The 27,968-nt window shown below is 48.7% G+C and overlaps 1 protein-coding gene across 3 annotated transcripts in view; it reads left to right on the top strand.

Annotated features, from left to right (window-relative positions):
* The window catches only part of LOC139603125 (discoidin domain-containing receptor 2-like), a 65,333-nt gene extending 40,130 nt beyond the window's left edge, over positions 1 to 25,203 (top strand). For 2 of the 3 annotated variants that reach the window (XM_071453604.1, XM_071453605.1), the window contains exons 6-17: positions 56 to 161; positions 1,738 to 1,924; positions 5,452 to 5,698; positions 8,439 to 8,531; positions 9,013 to 9,170; positions 9,410 to 9,605; positions 11,211 to 11,455; positions 14,345 to 14,466; positions 14,800 to 14,997; positions 18,321 to 18,555; positions 21,326 to 21,475; positions 23,036 to 25,203. In XM_071453604.1, coding sequence (XP_071309705.1) covers positions 56 to 161; positions 1,738 to 1,924; positions 5,452 to 5,698; positions 8,439 to 8,531; positions 9,013 to 9,170; positions 9,410 to 9,605; positions 11,211 to 11,455; positions 14,345 to 14,466; positions 14,800 to 14,997; positions 18,321 to 18,555; positions 21,326 to 21,475; positions 23,036 to 23,176 — 2,078 coding nt within the window. In that variant the 3' untranslated portion in view covers positions 23,177 to 25,203. Of the gene's footprint in view, positions 1 to 55; positions 162 to 1,737; positions 1,925 to 5,451; positions 5,699 to 8,438; positions 8,532 to 9,012; positions 9,171 to 9,409; positions 9,606 to 11,210; positions 11,456 to 14,344; positions 14,467 to 14,799; positions 14,998 to 18,320; positions 18,556 to 21,325; positions 21,476 to 22,659; positions 22,698 to 23,035 lie in introns of all 3 variants that reach the window. The other variant, XM_071453606.1, reaches the window with a different exon arrangement.
* Positions 25,204 to 27,968: the final 2,765 nt, after the last annotated feature.

Genomic DNA, 27,968 nt, shown 5'->3' with positions numbered 1-27,968 from the left:
GGTGATGGGAGGCTGCTGCTGCTGCATTTCTGAGGTGCATGGCCTTCTTTTTCAGATGGTTTGGCATCCTACAGCATCCCTGAAGGAGGGACAATAGCAGCTCCTGGCTTCCCCATTGTTTATCTGAATGACTCAACCTACGATGGCTACCAGGAACGCAGGTGGGAGAAGCTGTCCTGTTCTCTCTCTGCCACAGTGCAAATTCTTTCCTATTCACCCTGTCACTGGTACCTTGTATCCCAAATATTGGAATGAATCATTCGGGACTCCATGTTTTTCATGTTGGAAAAAGCCCATTCTTTATTCACAGAACTCCTTTTTATGCAGTTTTGCAGACCTCGTGTGTGACTCCCATTGGCCAGGAGCTTTCTTGCCAGTTACTTTATTGGTCAGAAACAAGTTGTTATTCTGTATGGATTGGTCACTTAATCCCTGGTGTGTACGTGCAGGAAAAGTTCTTTGTGAGAGATAGTTTCCATTTTTCTATCTAACAGTGTAAAAACAGTTTATACAGGTGTAAGTTGTTTCTCACCCAGGAACAGATTGTTATGCTAATGAGCTGCTCTCACTAAGATTGCTCTCACATAGGGACTTACAAAGGGCTAGCCTGACAAGGAGTGCAGGTCTGATTTTATGAAGCCTTTCTTTATGGTTTTCCTACCTTATGGCAACACCCAAACAAACACTTCTTCATGCTTGTAGGACGTTGGAAAATTCTGGTAACATTATTTTTTATATATAAGTATCTGTTGGTTTCAAGCTGGGTTGGCACAGTAGAGCTTGGATGTTTTAAAAAAAAGGTTTTTATGTACAGAATAGGTGTTGAATGTTCAGCACTAACTTAGGAACCTGGGTCTGGTGGACAGCTGGTCCCTGGGAATGTCAGGGAGCTGCAGATGTAAGCACAAAACCCAACCTGCTAAGCCAGGACTCTTTGAAACTACTTTAACCTCTAGTTCATGTGCCTGACTGGTAGGAATGTGCCTCTTCCAGCTCTTAATCCTGGCTTGGAGTTCAAAGGCACCTGTACCTGTGGTCTAGTGACAGGAGGGCTCAGCAGGGCTGGACTTGCAGAGCCAAGGACTTGCAGAGGGGTCAGAATTGTGCCACACTGGCATCTTCTACTCTGGAACAGTGCTGGGAAACTCTGAGGGGCTCTGCACCCTCACACAGGAGTGGGGTGAGGCAGGGTCCTGGCAAAGAGTCCAGTCAGCCTTGGAAAGATCCAGTAACATTCTTCTCTTAGGAACAATGCCAGAAACGATCTGGTTAGGCCTGGCTGTGGCTCATGAGCTGCCCATGATGTCACTTCCCACTTTCCTGCCTTTCTGTGCCTGCCTGCAGGATGTTCCCCACAAGTTCCCCCAGCAGAGGATGGAGCAGTGTTCCTGCCATGCCTGGTGAGATGCTGCAGCTCCAGCTCTGTTGGCAGAACACACAGTGTCATTTTCCACAGTGTCTGTTTTTGTTCTCCAAGGCTCTGCCTGTAGCTCAGCTTTGCTGTTGGTCCTTCACAGCAGTGCAAAAACTTCTGCCTTTTCCCAAGCTGGGAATGATGCTACAATCTGAGCCCAAACAACATCCAGGTGCTGCTGCATAAGAACAGTGAGAGAGTTCCTGCCCAGGATGGGTCTAGAGCAGGAAAATGGAAGTTTTGGAAATTCCAGTGGAACCAGTTGAAAGATGCATGTGGTTTCCCACTGGAGCTCTGGCTGACTGTTGGTTCTCCCTGGCCAGGCACCTGTATGGAGGGCTGGGCCAGCTCACAGATGGAGTGCTGGGGCTGGATGACTTCACCCAGAGCCACCAGTACCGCGTGTGGCCGGGCTATGACTACGTGGGCTGGAGGAACGAGAGCTTCAGCACGGGCGCCGTGCAGATGGAGTTCCAGTTTGACCGCCCAAGGAACTTCACCTCCATGAAGGTAACTCAGCCTGCTCCCTCTCCAGGGGACAGCCTCTGGGTCTGGGGGCTCCCAGCTTGCCCCTTTGGAGCATTGAATGGGTTGGAAGGGACTTTGAAGCTTCATCCTCTTCCACAGGCAGGGACACCTTTCCCTAGACCAGGTCACTCCAAGCCCCATCCAAGCTGGCCTTGAGAACTCTTCCCAAAGCAGAAGAGGACTTTGAAGCTCCACCCTCTTCCACAGGCAGGGACACCCCCCCCTAGACCAGGTCACTCCAAGCCCCATCCAAGCTGGCCTTGAGAACTCTTCCCTGTATTCTCCTGAATCCAGAATCTGAGCAGGACATATCCCAAATTTTCCAGTGTAGACAGGTGAAGCAGATGAGCACTTGCTTCTTCAGAGCTCAGGCTCTCCTCCCAGTATTTGACTTGAAGGAATAAAAAGCAGACACCTGAAACAGTTTTTAGGCAGCTGGGATGGATTTAGGATGTAGGATTTACTGACCCTTGAGGTAAAGGAACGTGGCTGTGCTTCCATTTTGACCAAACATTTCTCTGGATGCCTCAGCCTGTGCTTGTGCTGTGGGAAATTATTTAAACACACAGGAAAAGCACGAGTTGAACTTTGAGTCTGTAGTAAACAGCAGGATCTTTTAAAAAGGATTGGTGGCTTTTCTTGTAGAGATTTCAAATGAAGGAGAACCCACCACATCCTTAAGTAAATTGTTTTGGTGGTTACTTACTCTGGTTTTATTTTGTCTATTTTTAACTTGCAACCCTTGGCTGTTTGCCTGCTTTTGCTGGCAAAAAAAGAGTCCTGCCTTCTCAGGAACCTTCTGCTTCTAAACCATGATTAAACCACTCTTTTAATCTTTGCTTCAGTAAACTAAGCTGGCAGATTTCTCAGTGCCTTCCTGGTGAGACCAAGGGTCATTTTTGGAGCAGCCACCCAATCCTTTCTTTCTTTGCTGATTACTCTTTTTGGTACAGAATCTGGATCTGGATGCAGGCTTTCCATCAAATTGCATAAAAGAATGGTACCAATTTCCTGCTTTTGGACGATTCCTCTTTGTTTGTGAATCTTGTGATGATATTAATCCTCCAAGCCAAGACAGAGGGAGCCAGTGGTCATTAAGGCTTTGGGATCATGCTAAAAATCAGTTCCAAGTTATTAGTGTCCAGGATAAAAGTCCAGTGTGGAAAGCATCACTTAGATTTTGTTCCTGAGTTCACTACCCTGACATGAGTCAGTCCTTGAGATTATTTTAGGAAACTCCCTCCCTCCTATTTAGTTTATTTTATTGCTGGTGATTCTGCTGTCTCCCTCAGGCCATTGAAAAAAGCAGCAAATAATGTTGATTTAGGAATGCATTCCTCTTAGAAAAACAGAGAAGAATTTCTGCCTTAAAATTTGTAAGACTTACTAGTTGATAATGTTTAATCAAATTAATATAATACACAAGCCCACACTATGCTAATTGGAGACAGATGCCTTCCAAAAATCTGTCTCATAAACACAACCATCTTTATAAAACAAACACATCAGATCATAAGAACAGCTACTTCATCTACCATCTAATTAAAAAGCTGTTCTGATTAGCATAAATTAATCTTCATTATTTATTGAATGTTGCTTCCTTCAGCTTTGCATTTCTTTTGTACAGGCCAAGTGGTCTGTGGATAATTTTTGCATCTTCTTATCTGATAGCTTTATCCCAGTCCTCTGAGCTTTCCTAGTATTCAAGAAACTATTAAAAATTAATGTCAGTAACATTGCAACTGCATTGCATGGGCTTGCAGGCTGTAAAATTGGACTTTAGTAGGAGATGTTTGCAATAGAAAATGTCTCTGTATCAGTCCAGGATGGAAACAGATCCAACTCCTGTCCAAATATGGCACAAATTGTATATTCCAGGCATCAGGCTTTCCTGCCTGCTTATGAATGACTGTTTCTCCTTATTGAATAATGTTGTCTAAGCTTCATCTGGTCTTAATTATATGCAAATACCCTCCTTTTGTCTTTTTGCTACTCATCAGGCCTGTTGTCCTCATTAGTGCTTCACTGCAGGACCTTGCAGAGGCCAAGCAATTAATAGGGTTCAGGGCTGTAGGGGATTTGGGAACTGCTGCTGTCACAGTGGCAAATGCTCCACAGTCACCAGGAAATCATTCCTGGGGTCTCTGGGAGGGGTTGGATCACTGTGGCTGTGGGAATGGAGCAGGCTGAGGGATACTGAAGGCTTTGAGTCACCTTATTTCTTCTGGTTGCTGGTCAGTGGCCACAGTGCTGAGATGTTGTGGCCCTGAGCTTAACAGAACTGCAGATTCTGAGCATAACAGAGCTCAACCAGATGCTGAGCCACTAGGAGAATGGGATAGATGATGATTTCCCTAGAACTGAGACCCTTTAGTTGTCTTCAAGGTGTGCAACCAGAGCAGGGGTGTTTCAGGGGAATATCTGCTTGGGTTTGTCCTGGTTTGTGGCTTTTGGAAGGAATTAACTTAGGCTGCAGCTGCTAAAAGTTTCTAAATGCAAAGACATTTGGGACACAATTCTCATCTAATGGCAGAGATCAATTGTGATATGTCATACCTTGAGCTGGTATCTCAAAAGAGGGACCAAGGACAAAGAAATGCCTGGGACCCCTCATGCCAGGAGGGACAGAAGAAGAATCCAAGGGCAGTATCAGGGTCTGGATTCCCCATGCTCTTCTCTGTTTCATTACCAAATGGCTGCTGTGCCATTGTTTGCACACTGGCCTCTCAGACTGGTTTCTGTGGGGGATGTGGTGGGTTCAGTAGTTCATTTTTTTAACATGGTTGTTCCAGTTCACAGACCAGGATCTAAGGGCTGTTCACTCCAGCTATTGATCTTTGAGTAATATTTAAGCTGCAGCTTTGTCTATTCTATTATTAATGATGAGATTGTTACATGCAAGTTTCACTACAATCCATCTTTACTTTTATTAATGATCAGATTATTAGCTCCAGGGCTCATTCCAATCCATTTTTGACTTGAAGAACAGAGCCATGTAGTTCAAATAAAGTTCAGCTTGTGGCCTAACAATTCCAGCTACTTATGTCAAGCAATTCAAATGATACCAGCATTTTAACACTGTGTTTTTTCCTTCCCTTAGGTTAAATGTCCAAAGAGAATTGGTCTGCAAGGCTTTAGATTAGTACAATTAATCAACTTTGGGTAACCCTTGATTAAGGGGTGATTGGGTACCCAAGATTGATTATTCATACTAATCTAAAGTTAACCATTGAATAATCACTCAAAGGTTTGCTTGATTGATTTTTATATGGGCCTTTTGAAGAGTCTGCCAGGATCTGACCATTAATGTAGCTTTTGCAGGTAAAATTGAGCTGTTTCAGAACAGCTTTTTGCCCAGAGTGCTCATTGCACACTGGAAGAAGTCACTCATTCTGCATTCATACAGGGACATACTGGGAATGGAAAATTTTCCTGAGTGCAACACCCTTGGGGCTTGATTTAGGTGCCAGTAAATCTCCTCTCTGATGGATCCCTGCTCCTCTTCCCAGGTGCACTGCAACAACATGTTCTCCAAGGGGGTGAAGATCTTCCAGAGGGTGGAGTGTCTGTTCAAGCCCAGGCTGATCGCAGACTGGGAGCCCGAGCCCGTGGGGGTGGCCACGGTGCTGGATGACAAAAACCCCAGTGCCAGGTTTGTCACCGTGCCCCTGCAGCAGCGCGTGGGCAAGGCCATCCTGTGCCGCTTCTACTTCGCCGACACCTGGATGATGATGAGCGAGATTTCCTTCCAGTCAGGTGAGAGCTCCCTCAGCCAGGCACTCCTGGAGTGCACAGGGAGCAGAGGAGCTGCTGTGCATGCAGGATGTGTGGGCTTGGTGGGACAGTGGCTGCACAGGGGCAGGAGGAGGTTGTATCCGGGTTCTCTAGCTGCTCAGGGTGACCTCTGAGGGTACTCAGCAGTAGTTAATATTCAGCAATGAGTGTAAACTTGACTTAGCCATAGCAAATCTAGGGTTGGTAAATCCTATGCCAGCCACCACAGTCATACAGGAGACCCAAATTAACCTTATAATGGCCTAAAGAGTGGTCACGTTATCCAAGTAGCTAAGATTAAAAAGCAACTGTGCTGTCACAAGCCCAAGATGCCAATAAGGCCTCCCCATCAAAGAAGATCTTAGAACAATGATTAATTGAACTCCCTGAAAGCCAGGGCCCAAACTGGGGTTAGATACCCCACTATGCCTGGCCCTAAACCTTGATGCTTACCCCTACTAAAGCATCCGCCCGAGAAAAAGTTAAAAAGTCTCTTTTCCCAGCCTGGTGCTTGAAGAAGGAGTCAGAGCTCTTCAGTTCTTGGTCTCAAGGTTGTTTATTGTTCCTTATCTATAAAATATTTTCTCCTGTCCAGCTGAGGTCCATCCAGCAGGACAGTTCCAGGTACTCTGCCTGCCCCTGGGGCTGTGTTATGTCTTTATACTAAAAACTACATTTACAATATTTACAATTATTTTCCAATACCTATCACCCATGTTAGAGAGTAGCTTCTACTCTAAACTAATCTAAAAGTGCCAAGATCACAGCAGAAGATGGAGGCCAAGAAGAAGAAGAAGGGCTGGACATGCCCAGATTCCTCCATCTTGCCCCCTGAACCCCCATTCTAAAACCCCCAAAATCTACTTTTCCACCCCATGATAAATTCTCTGTCATTCTACTTGAACTGTTGTGGCTTGTAATCCTTCATATAAAGGTTGGTAATTGTTTTTTCCAAGGGCTAAATCAAAGGCACAGGGGTCTTGGGTTCTGTGCTAGGGTCTCTGAGCCCCCTGACAAGGGTCTCCAGTCCTCCAGGGCAGCCAGAGGAATTTCCTGGGTTCCCACAGTTGTACAGGCACTGAAGGGGCTGAAAGGTGCAATGGGTGCTTTCCAGGCTGATGCTGATGCATGTGAGGAGAAGCATGACCAGGGCAACCAAAATTTGGACTGTAGAGCAGTTGTTTTATTTGAAACAGATCATAGAATCATGTGGAATTTGCAGGTAACTGCAACAAGGGAAGAGATGAGAATCTTGACTCTATGTTTCAGAAGGCTGATTTATTATTTTATAATATATATTGTATTAAAGGAAAATGATATATTAAAGCTATTCTAAAGGAAGAGAAAGGAGACATCAGAAAGCTAGAAAGGAAGGAATAATAAAATCTTGTGACTGCTCACAGCCTCGACACAGCTGGCTGTCACTGGTCATCAAGTAAAAACAATTCACGTGCTGGGTAAACAATTCTCTAAATCACATTCTAAAGTAGCAAAACATGGAGAAGCTGAAGCTTCCCAGCTTCTCAGGAGAAAAGATCCTAGTGAAAGGATTTTTCAGAAAATGTCTGTGACAGAATCAGAGAGTATCCTGAACTGGAAAGGACCCACCAGGATCATCCAGTCCAGGCCCTGTCTCCCACAAACCAAAGGAAAAGGAAACTGAGGTTGTTCTGTACCTGAGAAATCCATGTGAGCTCCTTTTTATCACCCTGGGGTTTGCAAACTGATTGATTCTGAAAGGCTGCACAGTGAAGCATGAAATGAAAAGCCAGGAGAGCACAGTGCTTCTGATTTGAGGAAATATCCACATTTCCAGCTCAGGTTCCTGGGGAGTGGCTGCCTGCACAATTGGCCTGTGCCATCACCAGTTGCAGCATGGATGATGGATAATCCAGCACATCCCTGGCTGATCTCATGGAATCACAGAATGTCCTGAGCTGGGAGGGACCCACCAGGATCATCAAATCCAGCCCCTGTCCCTGCCCAGCCCCTGTCCCAGCAACCCCAGCCTGGGCATCCCTGGCAGCGCTGCCCAAAGGCTCCTGGAGCTCTGGCAGCCTCGGGGCCGTGCCCATTCCCTGGGGAGCCTGGGCAGTGCCAGCACCCTCTGGGGGAAGAACCTTGCCCTGAGCTCAGCCTGAGCTGACAGAGCTCCAGCTGTTCCCTTGAGTGCTGTCACTGGTCACCAGAGGGAAGAGACCAGTACCTGCCTCCACTTCCCCAGCTGCCTGCTGGCTATGACATTGATTTTTGCTTCTTTTTACCAAATATTTTGTTAGGAATAATTCAAGTATATCTAGAGATTATGAGACCATATTTAGCAGATTTAAAAGTTATTTTAAAAAAATTACTATTAAAAAATAGAGGCTGACTTTTTTTTCCTTAAGTCTTAACTGTGATGCAGAAGTCAGTGCTATGAGGTGCTTTAAAAGTCTCTGGAGGGAAAAGGACAAAAATTTTGGAGAAAACCACCAGGACTGACAGGGAAAGGTGTGGCTGTAGCTTTCTACTCCTAAGTCTCTAATCAGCTGTAGTGAGGGGACATTCCTGAGGGAGGAATTCCCTGGGTGCTGCTTGTTGCTTACCTTGCAGACAGCAGCCCCTCCTGTTCCTGCTCTGCTGCCTGAACACCAGCTCCCTCCTGCTGGGGCTGGGATTGCAGGGGCTGCTGGCAGGAGTTGGGAGGGCTTGTTGGGCTGACACTCTGCCCTTCCTTCCACAGACATGGAGAGTGTGAATCCCAGTTTTGTCACGGCAGCCACAAGCACCACGGAGCTCCTGGAAACAGAGCACAACGCTACTGAGGGCACCTGGGGTAAGGGCTTCTGCCCCTTGGCCATGCCAAGGGCTCTGGTGTTGGGGAATTCCACAGGAGCATCCCAGTTAATTTGGTATTTCCTTCCATTTCTGGAGGTCTGGGGATGGCCTAATCAGTGCCTGGTGCACAGAGCAGCATGTGACAGTCCCCTGAGCCTCAGCTGGCCAGGGCTGCCCCAGAACATGGGCTGGGGACTTGTGTGGAGCCAGTGAAACTCTGAGCACTGTCTGCTCTAGGATGAATCCATTGCAGGAATCTTCTGCTCACAGCAATCTTTGATTGCAGAAGTTCTCTGCACAGTTCTTAGCTCTTTGAGCCTCCAAAATGAGAATTTCTGCTAAGAGCAAAATGTGAACACAGCTGGTGTTAATGTTCAGGGAGCTGCCCAGGATCTTTTCTCTACCAGGCTGTAGGGAGTTGCCTGGCACAGAAAACCTCTGGTGCATTAACCCCAGATTCTCCTTCTCTGTGATTGCAGGAACCACATCTTCTGTAACCAGCACCTGGATAGGGGAGAAGGCAGATGACTCCAACACCTCCATCCTCGTGGGCTGCCTTGTGGCTATAATTCTGCTGCTCCTGATGATTATAATCATCATTCTTTGGAAGCAATATGTTCAAAAAAGGTTGGAGAAGGTAATACAATGGGGCTATTTTGTAGACACAAGCTCAGAACTAATCATTAACCCTAATGAGCTCAGAACTATGTGAAAAGCACAGCTCCATGGAGTGGCTAAAGCTGCTGTCACAGCAGGGGAGGATGCCAGCCCTGTCCAAGATGTTACTGGAAGTTGCTGTGGTTGCAGCCAAGGCATTACTTAACAGCTGAACATTGCCTCAGTGTTTTGGTTTGGTTTTTCCCCTCTCCTCTGCAGGCCCCACGGCGAATCCTGGAGGAGGATGCCACTGTTCGCCTCTCCTTCTACAGCTACACCATAGCCAACAACCAGACCCAGATCCACCAGTCAAATCCCACCTATGAACGTGCTTTCCCTCTGGATTTGGAATACCACCAGCCAGCTACACTGCTGCAAAAGCTTCCAGAGCTCTCCCAAAGTGCAGAGGATTCAGGTAACATCATCAGTCTCTGAAAGCTGCATGTTTCTTCTTTTATAATTTCTGTCAGATTGTAAAATGTGCCACTTGTCAGTGGCCAAGTTGCCATCTTTGGTTCCTGTGCAATGCAATAACCCAGGGAGCTCAGGCAGTGCTGTGGAACGCTGGCACTTCTTGGCATGGAACTGTGACAGCTGGAGCAGCAGTGGGTCTGGCCTTTTATTGTTTTATTTGAAGACTGTTTATTTATTACCCAGGTCATCTTTGAGCAGCTGGTTTGGGCAGTCAGAGCAATCACACATCATTTGTAGAGATGCTGCCTGCAGCATTCTTGGGAGAAGACCTTTAACACCTTTTCCTGCAGCCAGAGCTCTGAAATTCCTGTAGAAACACCAGAAGGAAATAGAGCAGGGAATTGTCTGTGGTGTCCTGGCTTCCAGCCCTGGGGAGCTTTTGGACCCCCACAGAAGGGAATGTTTCCAACAATGTTTAGTACTCAGTGAATGGAAGGGCAGTGCTGCATTCCTCACACTGACAAGTTGCTAAGATCCAGCATTATTCTACCCAGGGAGACTGATTGGATTGAGCCAGGGTGTGAATTTGAAGCAGAACAAATGTTCTGGGTAATACTGACCTTGCAGGGAGTTAATTCTAAAGCCTTGCCCCATATTATGTGAATAAGCTGTAAGAGGGAGGGCAGTTTGCTACCAGGGGTCCTGGGAAATGGAAGCCTCCATCAGTTCTTGTTACAGGAGGGAATCCAGAGCAAGTTTGACATTGCAAGCAACATCCCTGCACCAGGTAATGGGAACTGATTGTACTTAGGATAAATCAGAAACAGAAAATCACTTCAGACTTGCCTCCCTGTCTGGGCTGGCTAGAACAGGCTGTGTTGAGCAGGAATTTGCTGGCAGCTTGCAGGTATTGTTCTTGTAAAACAGAGCAGTGTGTCCCTGTTGGATTAAGCCCTTTTTTGACTAGAGATGGGACAACTGAGAGGTGTTTTAAAAACTCTTATTTTATTTTTAGTTTTATGTGAAGGGTGAGACAATATAGATGCTATAATTATAATTAGAAGGTAACTATTCCGTAACTACAATACATTTTAAGTGTATTTTGTTTATTAACTTTTGCAATACTATGTTGTAAATGCTTTAAAGCTAATCATTTAAAATTACTCTTGGTGGGTCTTAGTACAATGTATCTTTTTTATTTTTTTAAAGTAACTAGTTTTATTTCTTTATTATATATTTCTTTATTATTTTTATTTCTTTATTATATTTCTTTATTATATTTTTTTATTTCTTTGTTATATATTTCTTTATTTCTTTATTATATATTCTGAAACTTGTTTCTAGTTCTATTTCTCTTTTAATAATATCTGGTTTATTTTATGGTATTTTTAATTAGTATTTTTTATTTCAAAGTTTGCATACAGATGCATACTATGTGAGTCTTCTGTTAGGATTCTCTACAAATTTATTTCCCACATGTCCCATGTAGGTGTCCCTCAGCACAAGGCAGCAAATTCCCAGAGCTGTGGGGTTGGGAGGAGCGGGAACTGGGCCCCACTGGCTCTGAGGGAGTGGGGTGTGACTCCCCTGTCTCTGCTCCCCTCAGTGTGCAGCGGGGACTACGCTGAGCCCGACCTGACCAAGTCCACTCCTCACCAAGGCTTCCAGAACAACGTGCCCCACTACGCTGAGACCGACATCGTGCACCTGCAGGGGGTCACTGGCAACAACATGTACGCAGTGCCTGCCCTGACCGTGGACTCCCTGACCAAGAAGGACATTTCTGTGGGGGAGTTCCCCCGGCAGCAGCTGCGCCTCAAGGAGAAGCTGGGGGAAGGACAGTTTGGAGAGGTACAGCCACTGTGCTGCTCGTCCTCCTGCAGGGAGGAGGTGCCTGCCACACAGGAGTCTTCTGAGGTGTTGCTCAGTGGGACTTGAGGGTTCTGCATTCCAGTGTTTCAGTTAAAATTATAATGGGTGTTTGCCTGTTGTTGTCTTATTGCAGGGGTTCCATACTGTTATCTCCTTATTGCAAAAGTTTCACACCTTCTTGGTGTTTCTTGTGGGCAGCCCCTCAGAGCACTGACTCTTTCTTCTTCACAAAGCAGCCAACTGGCTCCAGCCCCCTTCTCACCCAGCCACCCCACTCTTTTACAGCACTCTTCTTCTCATTGCTTACAGCTATGGCCTGTTAAAGTCAGGCCTGTTCCTAATCTTTGATAATTGGCCCAGCTGCATCTCCTTAGGGGTGAGATTACTTTCTACACTATCTTTATTTTCTTATATTCTATCCCCCTACATACAGCCACTCTGCTGCTTGTCCTCCAGCAGGAAGGAGGTGCTTGGCACAGAGGAGTCTTCTGAGGTGTTGTTCAGTGGGACTTGAGGGTTCTGCATTCCAGTGTTTTAGTTAAAATTAAAATGTGTGTTTGCCCTTTTAGTTAAAATTATAATTGCCCTTGGGGAAAGCTGATATCCCCCAGGCCAAGCCACTGAGCAGCTGTGGGGCTCTGCTTGGTACCACTGGGGTCTTCATCAATAGAGGAACTGCTCTTGCAAACTTTTTCTGTTTGCTATCTATATCTCTGTAAATTCCCACCTAGGGTTGGGAATTCAGACTTTCACATCTTCCATGGACATCTCAAATGTGATGGTTGCCACCCACCTTTAGACATGTGGGTTTGGAAACTCTCCACAGTCCAGCTAACACTGATCCTGGCTGCTAGAACAGCTCTCCCAGGCACAGATGGAGGTTCTGGGGTGTTCTGCACACTGACCCAAGCAAAGACAGACATTTCCAAGCACTGTGGCACCCTCATATTTTCTGGCATTGCTGCTTGTCAAGCCCAGTTTGTCAGCAGCCTCAGGCAGAATGATGCACACATCTGTCATCTGCCAAACTTTCCCTTGGCTCCTTGAGCTCCTTTCAAGCTGTTAACGTTTTCACCTCGCTTTTTCTTCTCTCTCTGCTTCATTTTCACACCAGCTGTAGCTCCATCCTGAGCAGGTCTTTCCCTCTCCTGCTCTCACTTTTCCACTGTCTTTTTTTCTTCCCAGCTTTTGTTCACTCACAGCCCTAAATTTTGCTTCTCTATTACATTTTGGCAAGCACAGCCCTTCTCTGACTGCTTCCTGCTCTGTGATGTGCCCATCTTTGTGGTTCCTCCATTCTGACTCCCCACCTTCCCTACCCCACCCTCTTTCCTGTCCCCTCAATTCTTCCTGGCTCACTGTTTTCTGGGGAGGTGCTGACATCTTCATCCTCCTCACCTGGTTGTCAGTGCAGCCTTTCTACTGTTGCCTGCATCCTGCTCTGTGCTCCAAAAGTGGGACAGAGAGGATTTTCTCATTGGTTTGTTTCTGGTTTCTCCTTCCCTCTCACGCTGTCCTTCTAAAAACTGTAATAACTCTCCTCTGTGTTGACTGGACATGGCTCTCCCATCTCCATTTTCCTTGAGGATGGATTCAGAGCTTGTTCCTTTCCATGTATCACAGGCTCTTTTGCAAATGTGCTGCACCACATTTCCCTGTCTGTCCTTCTCCTTAGTCTTTCCCAAACTGGCCATCATGTGCTCTGCTCCACTGCTCTGGCTCTGTGTGCTCCTACAAACAGGGCTCACTGCTTTTTTCAGGTCTCCACTTTTCCTTCCTCTCAATCTTTTGTTTTCCCTGCTCCCAAGGTAGCAGCACCACCCCTCCCTGGTGACACATCACCTTGGAATTACCTGTGCTTAGTCCTGTGGCTCTGACCTGTCCCAGATCTCATGATTGTGCTTTCCCACAGCAGATTCATTCTCTGTGGGACTGCAGCAGCATCTTTGTACCCTCATTCCTGTTCTGCAGGTTTGTCCCATTTTCTCTGCTGGCTCAGTTTCCCCCTCACCATGCTTGTGACATCAGTTCTTGCTGCTCTCTTCATACAAAATTCATCATGCTCCCATTACATTCCCCTCACTGCTGCAAGTCTCTGACTGACACATCCAGTCTGCTCCTCTTTTCCAGTGCTTTTTCCTATCCACACCCTCAGGTCTGTCTGCTTTCCCCACCCAGTTCTCCATTTGGATGCACATTCTGGTAACTTCTTAAGAAAGTGTCTTGTCACCCCTTTTTGTACAACACTGCCAGTAATTTTATATCACTAACCATTAATTTACTGAAAGAAATTTGGAATTGTGTGTAGTCATTGGAGTATTTATCTCTTTATCTCTGGGTATACCTACAGGTGAGGTGCTCATATCAGAGACACATATGCACACACTTTTCTCCTTTTTTGTTTTTTTTTTCCCTCTGGAATTTGAGGATTTTGGATAACTGGCTGTAGTTCTTGGACGCTCCTCAGTGAAGTCTGAGCAATGCCTCAAGCCAGGCCATGGTTTGATGGTTCTGGGGTTGTGTGAGGTGCTTTAGTGCAGAGCAGACACATCCAGGCTCAGGAGCCTTCCTGCACATCCCCAGTGGGTGCTGGGTGAGCTGGGCTGGCCCAGGCTGCTGCAGGAATGCAGAAAACCCAGTGTGTGGGGACTCACCTGGTTTGGTCCCTGTGGGCTCCTAGGCCATGGGTGATGCTATGTAAGGATCTAGGGCCAGCCCTTGGGTCATTCCTGATCACAGCTGTGTCACCATCACTGGATCATTCCCTGGTTCAATCTGCCAGCAGTGACCACCAGTGACCTTGCTGTGATGTTGTTTTCCTCTGGTTTTCTGCCTGTGTGTGCTCTTACAGCTGCCTCTGCCCTGCAGGTGCACCTCTGTGAAGCTGATGGCCTGCTGGAATTCCTGGGAGTCTCATCCTCAGAATTCACTCACCAGCCTGTTCTTGTGGCAGTGAAAATGCTGAGATCAGATGTCAACAAAACAGCCAGGTGAGTGCACCTGCAGTGCCAACAGCTGGGGGGGAAACAAACACCCCCCAAGCACAGGGCAACTGCTGTGGGAGGGTGTCTGGGGTGTGTGTTCCATGTGTTCCTGGAGGAGCAGGACACAGAAGGGAATGGGGGGTAGGGGAAGCTGCAGTGTCAGCCTGAAATGCTGCATTAATTCTGTTTGCTGAACACGAGCTCAGAACCAGTTTCACAGTCATGTGTGCAGAGTGTAAATCACTCTGAGCTCAGAACACAGCCCTTGTGCTGTCCTCAGACAAAGGAGCAGCTTCAGGTGTTTTCAAGGTCATTCAAAGATGTTTTCTGTTTTACAAGGAATGATTTCCTGAAGGAGATCAAGATCATGTCGAGGCTGAAGAACCCCAACATCATCCGGCTGCTGGGCGTGTGCGTGCGGGAGGACCCGCTGTGCATGATCACAGAGTACATGGAGAACGGGGACCTCAACCAGTTCCTGTCCCACAGGGAGATCTACAGCAAGTTTGCCATTTCCAACAACATCCCCTGTGTCACGTAAGAGAAGCTGCTTGGCTTGTTGGGATGAATCAGCAAAACAGAGCTGCCAGTTTTACCTGCTGTGCCTTGCCAGCAGGGACCCTCCTGCAGCCTGGCCCTTGCCGTGGTGTGGGGTTGTTCCTGAGGCCTCTGGAGCTCTGTGTTCCCCTGAAGTGCCCCTGACAGAGCTGTTCTGGTCACAGAGACCACCTTAGATATATTTATTGAGGTGACCATTTCTATGTTAGTGGATATTTCATTGATAGGAAAATCAGTTGCATTACAACAAGAATTTGGGAATGAAAATCAGGAATCTCTCTTAGGTTTTTAAGAAGGTTCATATGTTCTCTGGTGTCCAAAAAATATTGCATGAGAGGAGCTGAGTGTGGAGCTTCAGTAAGGAGAAGATTTCACCAGCCAACAAAAGGAGAATATTTGGCAAAGAAAACCACATTTTGTCAGCAGTGGCACTTGTCTCCCTCCTCAATGGAAGGATTAAATCTGCCATAAAAACATCTCTGCTCTTGCAGAAATGCTTTTCCCAGAGGAGAGTCATGTAGACTAATATATTCTGCTTGATAAGGAGCCCTGCACTGAGCAGGAGCTGCAGCATTGCTGAGCCTTTGGTGTGCTCCTCCCCAAAGGAGGTTCAGGCACAAGGCAGGCACAGCCAGCTCTGATGTGCTGGGCAGGAGCTGGCTGGGTTTTACCCTGGCCAGACAGCACCAGCCTTGCTGCCAGGACCTGTCAGTGGTCCTGTCAGGAGTGTTAACCTGGTGTCCTGCAGGCAGGACATGCAGGAGCTGTAGGAGGAGAGAGGATTTGTGTCTGAGAAGAAATAGATTCCAGCTCTCTCCAGTCTCCTGCCCCTTCTGCCCATCTGAAACCTCATTCACCTGTACACTTGTGGCTTTTTTCCCTGGCCAAAACCTCAGAATGTTCTTTCTTTATCTCCTCTTTGCTTCTCATTTGACTTCAGCACTGTCACCCACATTGCTCTTCCTTGCTTTCCATTACCTGGCTGTACCTCTAGTTTTTCATTGTCTCCCACTGATCCTCCACTCTCCTTTTGTCCCTGCCAGGCAGACAGTGTCACAGACACAGCTCTGAAGGGGTTGTGTCCTGGCAGTGACAGGAATGCCCCTGCCCCACCAGCAGCTTGGCTCTGCTGGTGCTGAGGGCATCTGATGGATGTGACAAGTGCAGCCACCCCAGCCAGCTGCAGACCCAGGGTTTGGTGCATCCCTGGTGGGAGCAGCCCTTTCATGCACAGGGATCACACATTCTTCAGTCCTGATGGCTCTCTGGTACTTGAAATGCATCTCCCTGCTGTCTCTGGCTGGCTGCTCACAGAATCATTTAGGTTAGAAAGATCATTGATGTTCTAAGGTCAAGAGATACACTCTAAGGTCATTGATGTTCTAAGATCATGAAATACACTCTAAGGTCATTGATGTTCTAAGATCAAGAGATACACTCTAAGGTCATTGATGTTCTAAGATCAAGAGATACACTCTAAGGTCATTGATGTTCTAAGATCATGAAATACACTCTAAGGTCATTGATGTTCTAAGATCAAGAGATACACTCTAAGGTCATTGATGTTCTCCCAGCACTGCCAAAGCCACCATGTCTCCAAAGTGCCACATCTACATGGCTTCTAAATGGTGAATGGTGAGTCCAGCACTGTCTGGGCAGCCTGTGCTAAGACCTGACAACATTTTGGTGAAAAAATTTACCCCAGTATCCAACCCAAACCTCCTCTGGCCCAGCCTGAGGCTGTTCCCTCTGCTCCTGTCCCTGTTCCCTGGAGCACAGCCCGACCCCCCTGGCTGTCCCCTCCTGTCAGGAGCTGTGCAGAGCCACAAGGGCCCCCTGAGCCTCCTCTGCTCCAGGCTGAGCCCCCTCAGCTTCTTCTCCATCAGCTTCACTGCTCTTCCAAAGGCAGCTCTGCCCCTCTGCCTCTGGGGTGCTGCCCTGAGGCACCACCATGACTCTGCTGAGGGCTCTGGCCCATCCAGCCCCATCCAGGCCCATCCCCTCCTGGCCCTCTGCTCATGGAGCTGCTTGTGTGGAGCTTTGGAAACTGCAGGAGCCAGGAGGAAGCTGCTGATGGGACCCTGCCAGGGTTCAGGTGGGACAGGGAGGATGGGGAGAGCAGCCCCAGGCAGGGAGGGAGCCACAGCTGAGCAGGGGAAGGGAAAACCTGGGATCTTGGAGGCCATTGCTGTGCCACAGGCCAACAGCCAGGTTATCAGGGCACAGGGGAGCGGTTACTGCTCTGCAGACTATAAAAAGTAGGAAAAAGGACTTTTTTATACAGACAGATAGTTACAGGATAGGGAGAATGGGTTTACAGTGCCAGAGGACAGGGTTAGATTAGATTTTAGGAAGAAAGTCTTTACTCAGAGGATGGTGAGGCCCTGGCACTGGGTGCCCAGAGAAGCTGTGGCTGTCCCAACCCTGAGAGTGTCCAAAGCCAGGCTGGGAAGGTCTTGGAGTAACCTGGAATAGTGGAAGGTGTCCCTGCCCAAAGCAGGGGGTGGAACAAAATGATCTTTAAAGTCCCTTCCAACTCAAACCATTCCATGATTCTGTGATAGTCTCCTTTATCTTTGTATTCTGGTGGCAAAGACCTTTTTTTTCTGACCTTTACTGAAAAATACAAACTGTGAGCAGTTTATCAGATGTGTTCTTGGTCGTGTGAAGCATTTGAGCATCAGCAGTGGGAAACAGGCTGAGAGCAGCACAGAGCAATAGTGTGGGAAGAATGCTGAGAGTCTGATGGTCCAAACTCTGTCTGTGTGTCCTGCAGCTTTATTAATCCTATCTTCATTTAGCTAATGGAGGAATTAAAATTAAATTAGATGGAAAATGCATCTGTTTCTATTTTCAGTAATGCTTAGCATATTTAAAACCAAGTCAACTCTCTTTAATGTGAAGTGACACACTTATGTTAATATAAGCATTCGAGAGTGGTGGTGTTTGAAATACCAGGCTAAGTGGTTTTTAAGATATGAGATTCTGAGCTCAATTTTTCATGTCTCTCTGCAAAAAGTTGGTGCTTTGATGCACGAACTCTTTGAAAATCTTGAGATTAATGTTTGATATTGAAAAAAAAAACAAATCTGAAGGATGTCAGGTTGTGAAGGCCTGAATTTCAGGGAGAGCCTGTCTGTTCCTGCTTACTCAGCTCAGGATCTTGGCTGGAATGAGACAGTTTCGTTCCACTGTTATAGCAGAAAATAAAACAACAGGTCACTAACACATCAAATACAATGAAGTCCTGAGTGTGGGGGAACTCCAGTGATTTTTCTTTGTTGTGTTTCCCTTTGCTGCAGCCACTCCAACCTGCTGTACATGGCCACCCAGATTGCCTCAGGGATGAAGTACCTGGCATCCCTGAACTTTGTGCACAGGGACCTGGCCACTCGCAACTGCCTGGTGGGGAACAACCACACCATCAAGATTGCAGACTTTGGCATGAGCAGGAACCTCTACAGTGGGGATTACTACAGGATCCAGGGCAGAGCTGTGCTGCCCATCCGTTGGATGGCCTGGGAGAGCATCCTGCTGGTAGGCACTGCACAAAGCTCCCTTCCCTTCCCTTCCCTTCCCTTCCCTTCCCTTCCCTTCCCTTCCCTTCCCTTCCCTTCCCTTCCCTTCCCTTCCCTTCCCTTCCCTTCCCTTCCCTTCCCTTCCCTTCCCTTCCCTTCCCTTCCCTTCCCTTCCCTTCCCTTCCCTTCCCTTCCCTTCCCTAGCAGTGGCACAGCTGTGCCAGGCAATCACCAATATCTGGGAATACCAATATCTGTGCTGCCCATGGTGAGGAATCCATAGGGTTGTGTTGGACATAACTCAGATCCTGGGAAAGGAGCCTGGCCTTGGAAATACAGAATGTCATGGAATAGTTTGGGTTGGAAGGACCTCAAAGCCCATCCAGTGCCAGCCCTGCCATGGCAGGGACACCTCCCACTGTCCCAGGCTGCTCCCAGCCCTGTCCAGCCTGGCCTTGGGCACTGCCAGGGATCCAGGGGCAGCCCCAGCTGCTCTGGGCACCCTGTGCCAGGGCCTGCCCACCCTCCCAGGGAGCAATTCCTAATTCCCAATATCCCATCCAGCTCTGCCCTCTGGCACTGGGAGCCATTCCCTGGGTCCTGGCACTCCAGACCCCTGTAAATTCTCTCTCCATGTTTCCTGTCAGCCCCTCCAGGCCCTGCAAGGCCACACTGAGGTCCCCCCAAAGCTTCTCCTGTGCAGGTGAACAATCCCAGCTGTGCCAGCCTCTCCTCCCAGCAGAGCTGCTCCATCCCCTGATCCCCCTGGTGCCTCCCCTGGATCTCTGCAGCAGCTCCAGCTCCTGCCTGTGCTGGGCCAGGGCTGGGGCAGCTCTGCAGGTGGGGTCTCACCTGAGCACAGGGCACAGGGCACAATCCCCCCTGCCCTGCTGCCCACGCTGGGCTCAGCCCAGGGCAGGGGCTCAGGGCTGGGGCAGCTCCAGCTCTCACCCCCAGCACCCCCAGCTCCCTCTCAGGGCTGCTCCAGCTGCTCATCCCAGCCTGGATTGGTCCTGGGGGTCCTCCTGACCCAGGGGCAGCTCCAGCACTGCTGGAACCTCCTGAGGTTGCTGTGGGCCACTGCTTGAGCTTGTCCAGGTCTCTCTGGATGGCATCCCATCCCTAAGGCCTCATCTGGGCATGAGTGCCTGACATTCCTGCTGGAATTTTGAGGAAGTTGCCTTGTTCTGCTTATCCCCCCAGCTGGGAAACTGAGAGGGGCAGGGACAAAATTTCCTGGGTTTCAAGTGTCTGGTTTGAGGCTGTGGGGTTTTTTCACATCCAAGGGTCCTGCTCTCTCCCCTCAGGAGATTGTTCCACAGCCCAAACACATCCAGTCTGGAGAATATTTAACTTTTTTTTTTCCCTTGTAGTAGTTGCTGAGTTACTTTCTTACAACAGCTACCCAGAAAAATTGTAATTACCTCTGCTCTACAGGCTGCCAGGCCCAAGCTCTCTGAAATCCACCCTCTTTTCCTGCTTATGGCTGCATCTAAACCATAAATCACTCCCACCCCCCCGTGTGAACATCCTCCAAACCTCGACAGACTGCAGGGGTTGCCAGATAAGCCTGGCTGAAGTGGGGCTGGGATGTTTTCTGCCCAGACAGGCCCTCCAGCCCCTCAAGTGTTTTGTGTTATTTTCTGAGCAATCTTCTTTTTACTTCTCCAGAAACACATTGTTCCAAACACAGCCAGTTTGGGCACATTTTTTGAAGACAGAAAACAGGGACAGCAAGAAGATTGTCACTGCTTCTTACATGTGCAAAAATTAAAATTATCTCAGGCCTTTCTCTAAGAGTCTGTAGTCTGCTCTGGCTCTGCTTTCACCCTGAGGGCTTTGCTTCCCTTTCAAAGGCTTTTCTGTGAGCTCTGCTCTTCTGGGTGGAGGGAGGCAGTGACTGTCCCCCTCCCTCAGTTTATTTTACCCTGCTGCAAACAGACTGTCTCAGGAGGGACAGAAGTCCCTGTCCTTCTCTGGGACCTGCTCCCTGTTACAGAGCTTTGCCTCTGTGAAAGCTGCACCTCCTTGGGGCTTGTGGGGCCCCCAGGTGCTGCTGCTGCCCTACAAGGAACCCTGGCATGCCCATGGGTGTGGGTGGGGGCAGCTCAGCTGCTGTGCTGGCTCTGCTTGGAGCATCTCCCCAGGTGCACCCAGGTGTGGGCTGCACAGAGTGCAGGCTGGGAGGGTTTTATAAAATGGGTTTTGCTGGGCTGAGCAGATCCTCTCTGGCCAGCAGGAGCAGGGAGGTCCTTGTGCCCCTGTGCTCGGCACTGGTGAGGGCACACCCTGAGTGCTGTGTCCAGTCCTGGCCCCTCAGCTTGGGAAGGACATTGAGATGAGAGCATCCAGAGGAGGCAATGAGGCTGGAGAGGGGCTGGGAACACAAACTCTGTGAGGAACCCCTGAGGGAGCTGGGGCTGTTTAGCCTGGAGAAGAGGAGGCTCAGGGGTGCCCTTATTGCTCTCCACACCTTCTGAAGGGAGGCTGCAGACAGGTGGGGTTGGTCTCTTCCACTGGGCAGCACTGACAGAACCAGAGGACACAGTGTCCAGCTACAGCAGGGAAAGGATAGGCTGGATATTAGGAAGAAATTTTTCACCAAAAGAATAATAAAGGACTGGAATGCTCTTCCCAGGGAGGTGGTAGAATCACCATCTCTGGGTGTGTTTAAAAACAGACTGGCCATGGCACTGGGTGCTATGGTCTGGTTGGGTGTCAGGGCACTGATGGACTTGATGACCTCAGAGGTCTCTTCCAACCTCATGATTCTGTGATTCTGTCCACAGGGCAAGTTCACCACAGCCAGTGACGTGTGGGCCTTTGGGGTGACCCTGTGGGAGATGTTTGTGCTGTGCAAGGAGCAGCCCTACAGCCTCCTGACAGATGAGCAGGTCATCGAGAACACGGGCGAGTTCTTCCGCAGCCAGGGCAGGCAGGTGAGCAGCAAACACAACAAACAGCTCTCCCTTCCTTCCTTCCTTCCTTCCTTCCTTCCTTCCTTCCTTCCTTCCTTCCTTCCTTCCTTCCTTCCTTCCTTCCTTCCTTCCTTCCTTCCTTCCTTCCTTCCTTCCTTCCTTCCTTCCTTCCTTCTGCCACTTCCGCCACTTCCGCCACTTCCTTCCGCCACTTCCGCCACTTCCGCCTCCCCCTCCCTGCTGCCCTCAGCTGCAGCAGTCTCTGCTTCTTCTCTCCTGTGTTCCACTCAGCTTCTCACCAGTGTTCTACTCAGTTTCTCACTTGGGTTCTATTCAGCTTCTCACCTGTGTCCTACTCTGATTCTCACTTGTGTCCTGTGCTCTACTCTGCTTCTACTCACCAGTGTCCTGTGTTTCACTCAGCTTCTCACCTGTGTCCTCTGTCCTACTCAGCTTCTCACCTCTGTCCTGTGTTCTGTTCAGCTTCTCACCTGTTTCCTACTCAGCTTCTCACTTGGGGGGGTTTTATAAAATGTCCTACTCAGCTTCTCACCTGTCTTCCCTCTCCTCTCCCCTTTTCTGGGCTCACTGCTCTCCAAGTTTTCCTCTCTTGGAGTCTCACTGGAAGAACCCCTTGGCCCTGTCCTGTTTATTTCCTGTTCTAAACCACTTCACTCTGCCCTGTCTTCAGCTTTTCCAGGCTCTCCCACACAGTCCTGTTGCTCCTTTCCTCTGTCAGCACTCTCCCACCAGCATTGCCTCTGCAAGATGAGGGAGCAGGAGGGATTTGTGGTGGGAAGGAGCAGATTGGGGATTAGATTCTCCCTGTAGTATCTCCAAGAAGCCTTTGGCCATCTCCAGCTGCTGAAAGGCTATTGTGTCACTTTGTCCCCACTGCTGCTGCCCTCAATAGATACCAGTGATGGTGCAGGACACTCCATCTCCTCAGTACCCAAAGCTGTGGAGAACAGTTCTCCCCAAAATTCACCTTTAGCACCAGAGAATTAAGGGAAATAAAGGGAATTAAGCAGAGAATTAAGGGAAATAAAATGATCTGGGGTTTATTCACCATCTCCCAATACTAATGATTAGCCAAGAGCCTACAAGAAGTGAGCCTAAAAAATGAGAGGGAGAAATAAAATGCTTCTGCCAAGCTGTGCTGTAGATAAGCTCTAAAAGGTGTTTTTTCTGTCTCTGCTAACAAGCTGTCACGATGCTTAGAAAGCCTCATGGGCTGTCTACGGTGAGTTGCAAGTGCTTGGATTTTATTGTGGTAAATTTGGGTTTGGTTTGTGTTTTGCTGTCTCTTGGAGGACAAATGCCCCAGAAGCATTCATGTTTTCTGGGGGACAAAGGCCTGTTTTGTGAGCAGCTCATCAGACAAGTTGGCAAAGTGTCCGTGGTGCTGTTTGAGAGGCTCTGTCCAGACTCCACTGCCAGCCTGGAGCTGGAGGGATTCCAAACACTGCATGGTGGCTGTGTCTTGTAACCCTGGAATGAAACTGTCTCTTGGTGTTACTTGAGTAAAGGTTCATTTCCTTTGTGAGAACCCCCCTGAAACATTGTGACTCTTCCTTTCAGATCTATCTGTCCCAGACTCCTCTGTGCCCTAACCCTGTGTTCGACCTGATGCTGAAATGCTGGAGCAGGGATATCAAAGATCGTCCCACTTTTGACATGATCCACCAGTTCCTGCTAGAGCAAATGGAATCAAACATTTGAGTCCAGGAAGAGGCAAGCTCGAGCACAGAGTGACTTTGGGTCTCTTTGCCTGTCCCTCTCAGTCAGGCTCCCCTCCCTGACTGTTGCAGTTGGGACGTCCATGGCAGCTGCTCATTCTCTTGGCCATGGTCTGACACACAGGACCAGAGGATCTCATTTGGTTGAAAAATCATCTCCTCTTCTGAATCATTTCCTGGGAATACTGTGAGAGGGGTTTTATTGGATACCCATACAGCTTTGGGCAGAAGGAATGAGTAAAACTTGGAGGGACTTGGAGCTCTCTCCTGGCTGGAAGAGAAGGTGAGAGTGCTGCCACTTGAGAACAAGGCTTCTGGAAGGAAAGGCTGCAGCCTTCCAGAGCTCTTCCATGGAATCTGATGGAAGTCTTGTGCACATGAGCAAGTGTTTCTGTGTGCTCTTGCTACAGACAATGGTGAGAGGCCAGAAACATCTGGAGCTGGGAAATGGTTTAATGGACTTGGGAACTGACGGAGCATTGAGGATCCCTTTGGGAGTGACACTGCCAGGGTCCACAGAAGATGCTGAAACAAGAGTCCAAGATGATGTTCTGTTTTCCTGTGGTTGTTAAGCACTGCTTTGGTTATATATGTGCGTTTTCCCCACACTGGATTTTTTTTTGTTTTGTTTTCTAGAAAAAATGATTTTAAAATGAATGTTAAAGGTTATTGGGAGGTCACTGTGTTAGAAGGTCTTCCTCTGACCTACAAATTAAGGTTAGGGTAGGGAGTTTGTATTGAGAAGTAGCTGATACTGTACTACTGTCACTATGTAGAGTTATTAACCTAATGAACTTGTAGCCACAATGGACTGATGTGCAATTAATCCTGTATAATTACCCATCAATATGAGATCTCTAGATCAATGCTGTTACATGTGAGAGGGAACTGGGATGGGCTGGGGGCGGATGGCTGAGAGCAGAGCCCTCTTTGTCACTTGTCACAGCTGCCAGGAGGAGCACACAGCTCCCACCTGTGTGTGCCTGGAGCCAGGGGTTCCTCTCCAGGTGTGCAGCAGTGGTGCCATGGCCAGGCTGTCACTGCCCTGTCACAGGGGCTGGGCTGGCACGTCCCCTGTCCTTTTTCCTCAGTCACTCATTGAACTTGGGGTTGCTTTTCGTGTGTCCTGTCACAAACAGCTCATTCTCTGGAGGGTTTTAGAGGGCTCTGAAATCCATTTGGAGCGAGTTAGAGAGTTTAGTGTGTTTCTACAATAAATCCATTGTGGATTTACCAGGTGCCTGGGGAATACTCTGCTATTCCCTCTCTAATCATTTAGCAAGATACTTAGGACCAAACCAAATATTTCATAAGCTGGGAGAAGATGAAAGCTCAGCACTTGGCTTTTTTTTTTTTTTTAAGTAGAATCCAGCATAAAATGTATTTCCAGTAAAGATTATAAAGATAATTTTCATCATAGCATGGATGACAGGCTGGCTGTGCTGTGAGAGGGCACTGCTGAGAGGGGAATGTCTGAGTGGTTACAACACAGGGATGGTTGTGCTAAAAGAGAAACCCTGCTTCTGACTGGGCAGATGCCAGGCTGGAGCGTGGCATGGCTGTGCTGCTCCTTGGGAAGGCTCCAGCCATGCTGGGCTGCCCTGCTGGGGATGTGGCCCCACCCCAGCTGCTCCTCTGAGGAGCCACAGGGCCCAAGTGCTCTCATCTCCCTGAAGGGGTTCCTGGAAACTCACCCCCCTCCATTAGGTTTTCTTTTTTCCCCCTGTGACTGGAGGGGCTTGGAGTGAGCTGCCTTTCCCTGGGTCCCTGCTGGGTGCTGCATTCTGCCAAATCAGCCAGCCAAGGTATCCAAGGTATTTCTGGAGCATTCCTGCCCCAGGAAATGTCCCCAATGCCACCCAGCTGGGGGTGTGTGGTCTCCTGTGCTCCCAGGGCAGGGAGAGTCCCTGCATGGGCTCTGTGACATCTGGACATGCTGTTCCTCCATTGACATGGTGACATACAAAGTTTGTCTCATATCAATAAATTCTAATGATAACCTTGACTAAAGTGAATTTCCACTTCTTTTTCTGTACCCAGGTGTCTGCCCTGAGAGCTGACACTTTGGTGGGGTTGCTCAGTAGCTCTTTGGGGAGGATGTGACCCCTGGGGTTGGAGGGAGCAGCCACAGACCATTAAATGAAGAGAGTTTTGAAGGGAGTTTCTGGAAATGCTGGAAAGGTGCTGGCCCAAATCCCCTTGTGCTGGTGGGACCTCAGTGGGCCTGGGGTTGTTGGTTGGTGCTGCATTTCAATGAACAGCTTCTTCATCTCAGTGTTAAAATCTGATGCTTTAGGCTGGGAGGAGCCTGTAGAGGTCCCTTACCAACCTGATCACTTAAAGCTGAGCTGATTTCAAAGTTCCCTTGGGGTGCTCTGGGCTTTGAAAATTTCCAAGGTTGGAAATGCCATCCCTGACCCTGTCCCAGAGCTGTTCTGTGCCCAAGAACTTTTTCCTTGTGCCTGGTGGGCCCTTCCCTTGCATCCTGTGCCTTTGCCTCTGGGTCTGTCACTGCCCCTCTGAGCTGAGCCCTGCAGCCCTGGCCAGAGCTCGGGTATTTGGGCAGAGTCAAATACAGATTAGGCTGACAATAACCAGATCTCTCTGTTTAGGCACCAAGGGCAGGAGTCAAAGCAGCATTTTGATCTTCTCAGACCTAAATTTGAGGGAAATTAGGCACCTTAACAGGTAAGAACAACCCTCAAATATTCAACAGGTGGCCCAGAGAATCTGTGGATGCCCCATTCCTGGAAGTGTCCCCAAGGCCAGGTTGGATGGGGCTTGGAGCAATCTGGGATGATCTTTAAGGTCACTTCCAACCCAAACCAGTCTGGGATTCTGGGATATTTAATCAATTCCATACAGGAGTTAGATATTCATTGATTTATTCCTGCCTTCACTGGCTGCAAATATTTTTCAAAGAGGAAAGGTCTGGCCAGAAAGAGAAGCTGCTGCTGCTCCACCAGGAATGCAGTCAGTACTGCAGGAGAGCTGAAACACCCACAGCATCCCAGTGACATTTACAGGCTGGAGGCCCTGGGCCAGGCTCTGCCAGTGCAGTGTTGCAAACTTTACACCTCTCAACTTTACACTGGATTTCACCAGGTGCCCTCACCTTCCTCATGATCTTCCTCCCGTAGAACATCACTTTGTCCCTCTTGCGGAACCTGTACTGAGGCACGTGGGGCTGAAGTTGCTCTGGAACAGAAGCATCACATCAGAAACCCCCTGCAGCAGCTGGGAGAACACCTGAGCACAGCTTGGGCACTTTGCTGCCTCCAGAACAGCTCCTGTGGGCAGGGTTTGGGATTTAAACCACCCTGGGATCCCTCATTGCCCAGCCCTGGCCAAGCCAGACCCAGGCAGGGCTGCCTTGAGGCTCCACCTCAGCCCCAGAGGAGATAAAGGGCTCTCTAAACACACTGAAGGCTTGGGCAGTTTTAATCTCCTCAAGGAAACCTCTAATTCAATCATTTCTCCATCTGTGACAGTGAAATCACAGCAGGGGTGAATTCCTCTGCAGAATTCACAGCTGGTCCTGAGGCTGACACTGCTCACACCCCAAAGAAATGAAAGCTGCAGGTGCTGCAGGTGACAGTTCTGGGCTCACACCTGGGGAAGGGAACCAACACAAGTTCTCCATCCTTTAAAGCTGCTGTCCTGCAAGAACCACACCTCTGCAGCAAACAACTACCACTGAAAATTACAAAAAGACTCAAGATTTATGGAAAAATTGGATTTAAAACTTACATGGTAAGTACTTGATAATTAGTCTCCTTATCCCATACATGACAAACAGAAAAACTACTTCAAGTAGGAGCATGGCTGCAGCTCCAATTGCAATTCCAGTCAGCTGGGAGGGAATTTAGGGAGAAAGAAGTTAATGATTTTCAACTTCAGAAGTTACTACATACTTTTTGAAGGGCTGAAGAACACTCAGTTCAGTGAGATGTCTAAAAGTCAAGCACGTCCATAAATACTTAATTTTTAATTCAAACATCTCATATGCAAGAAGTTTAAACTGCACCAGTGACCAGTCCTATGATCACATGGAAAATATTCCATGTTTTCCTTCCCAAAGATCTGGGAGCTGATCAACTCAATGTACAGGGGTTGTGTGAGGGCATGGAGGGACAGGGGAATGGCCTCAAGATGAAGGAGGGCAGGGCTGGATGGGATATTGGGAATTAGGAATTGTTCCCTGTGAGGGTGGGCAGGCCCTGGCACAGGGTGCCCAGAGCAGCTGGGGCTGCCCCTGGATCCCTGGCAGTGCCCAAGGCCAGGCTGGACAGGGCTGGGAGCACCTGGGACAGTGGGAGGTGTCCCTGCCATGGCAGGGCTGGCACTGGGTGATTTTTATGGTCCCTTCCAGCCCAAACCACCCCTGGGCTGTTCAGCAAACAGGAGCTCCTGTCCTGGGCCTGCCTCCAGCTGGGCAGGGACAGACCCAGCAAGGCACCAGGGCCATGAGGTGCTGGGAATGGGAACAACCTTCACCCTGCAGGAACCAGCAGGGAATCCTCAAACAGCCAGGGCAGAGGGGAGCAGGCACAGGAGGGGGGGCTGAGCCCCCACTGCAGCCCAGGGAGCCCTGAGCCCCTGCCTCGATGTCCCTGATGGCCTGGGGGAGAGGCAGCCAGGCCCTGGGGGATGTGAGCATAGAGGTGTGTGTGAACATGGAGCTGTGAGTGTGAGCATGGAGCTGTGAGTGTGAACATGGAGCTGTGAGTGTGAACAGGGACCTGTGAGTGTGAACATGGAGCTGTGTGTGAACA

The sequence above is a fragment of the Agelaius tricolor genome, unplaced genomic scaffold (assembly GCF_023055355.1).
Source record: "Agelaius tricolor isolate 1412-34295 unplaced genomic scaffold, bAgeTri1.0.p SCAF_37, whole genome shotgun sequence".
Taxonomy (NCBI): domain Eukaryota; kingdom Metazoa; phylum Chordata; class Aves; order Passeriformes; family Icteridae; genus Agelaius; species Agelaius tricolor.
Note: the sequence above shows the minus strand (reverse complement) of the source record. Positions and strands in the feature narration are given on the sequence as shown.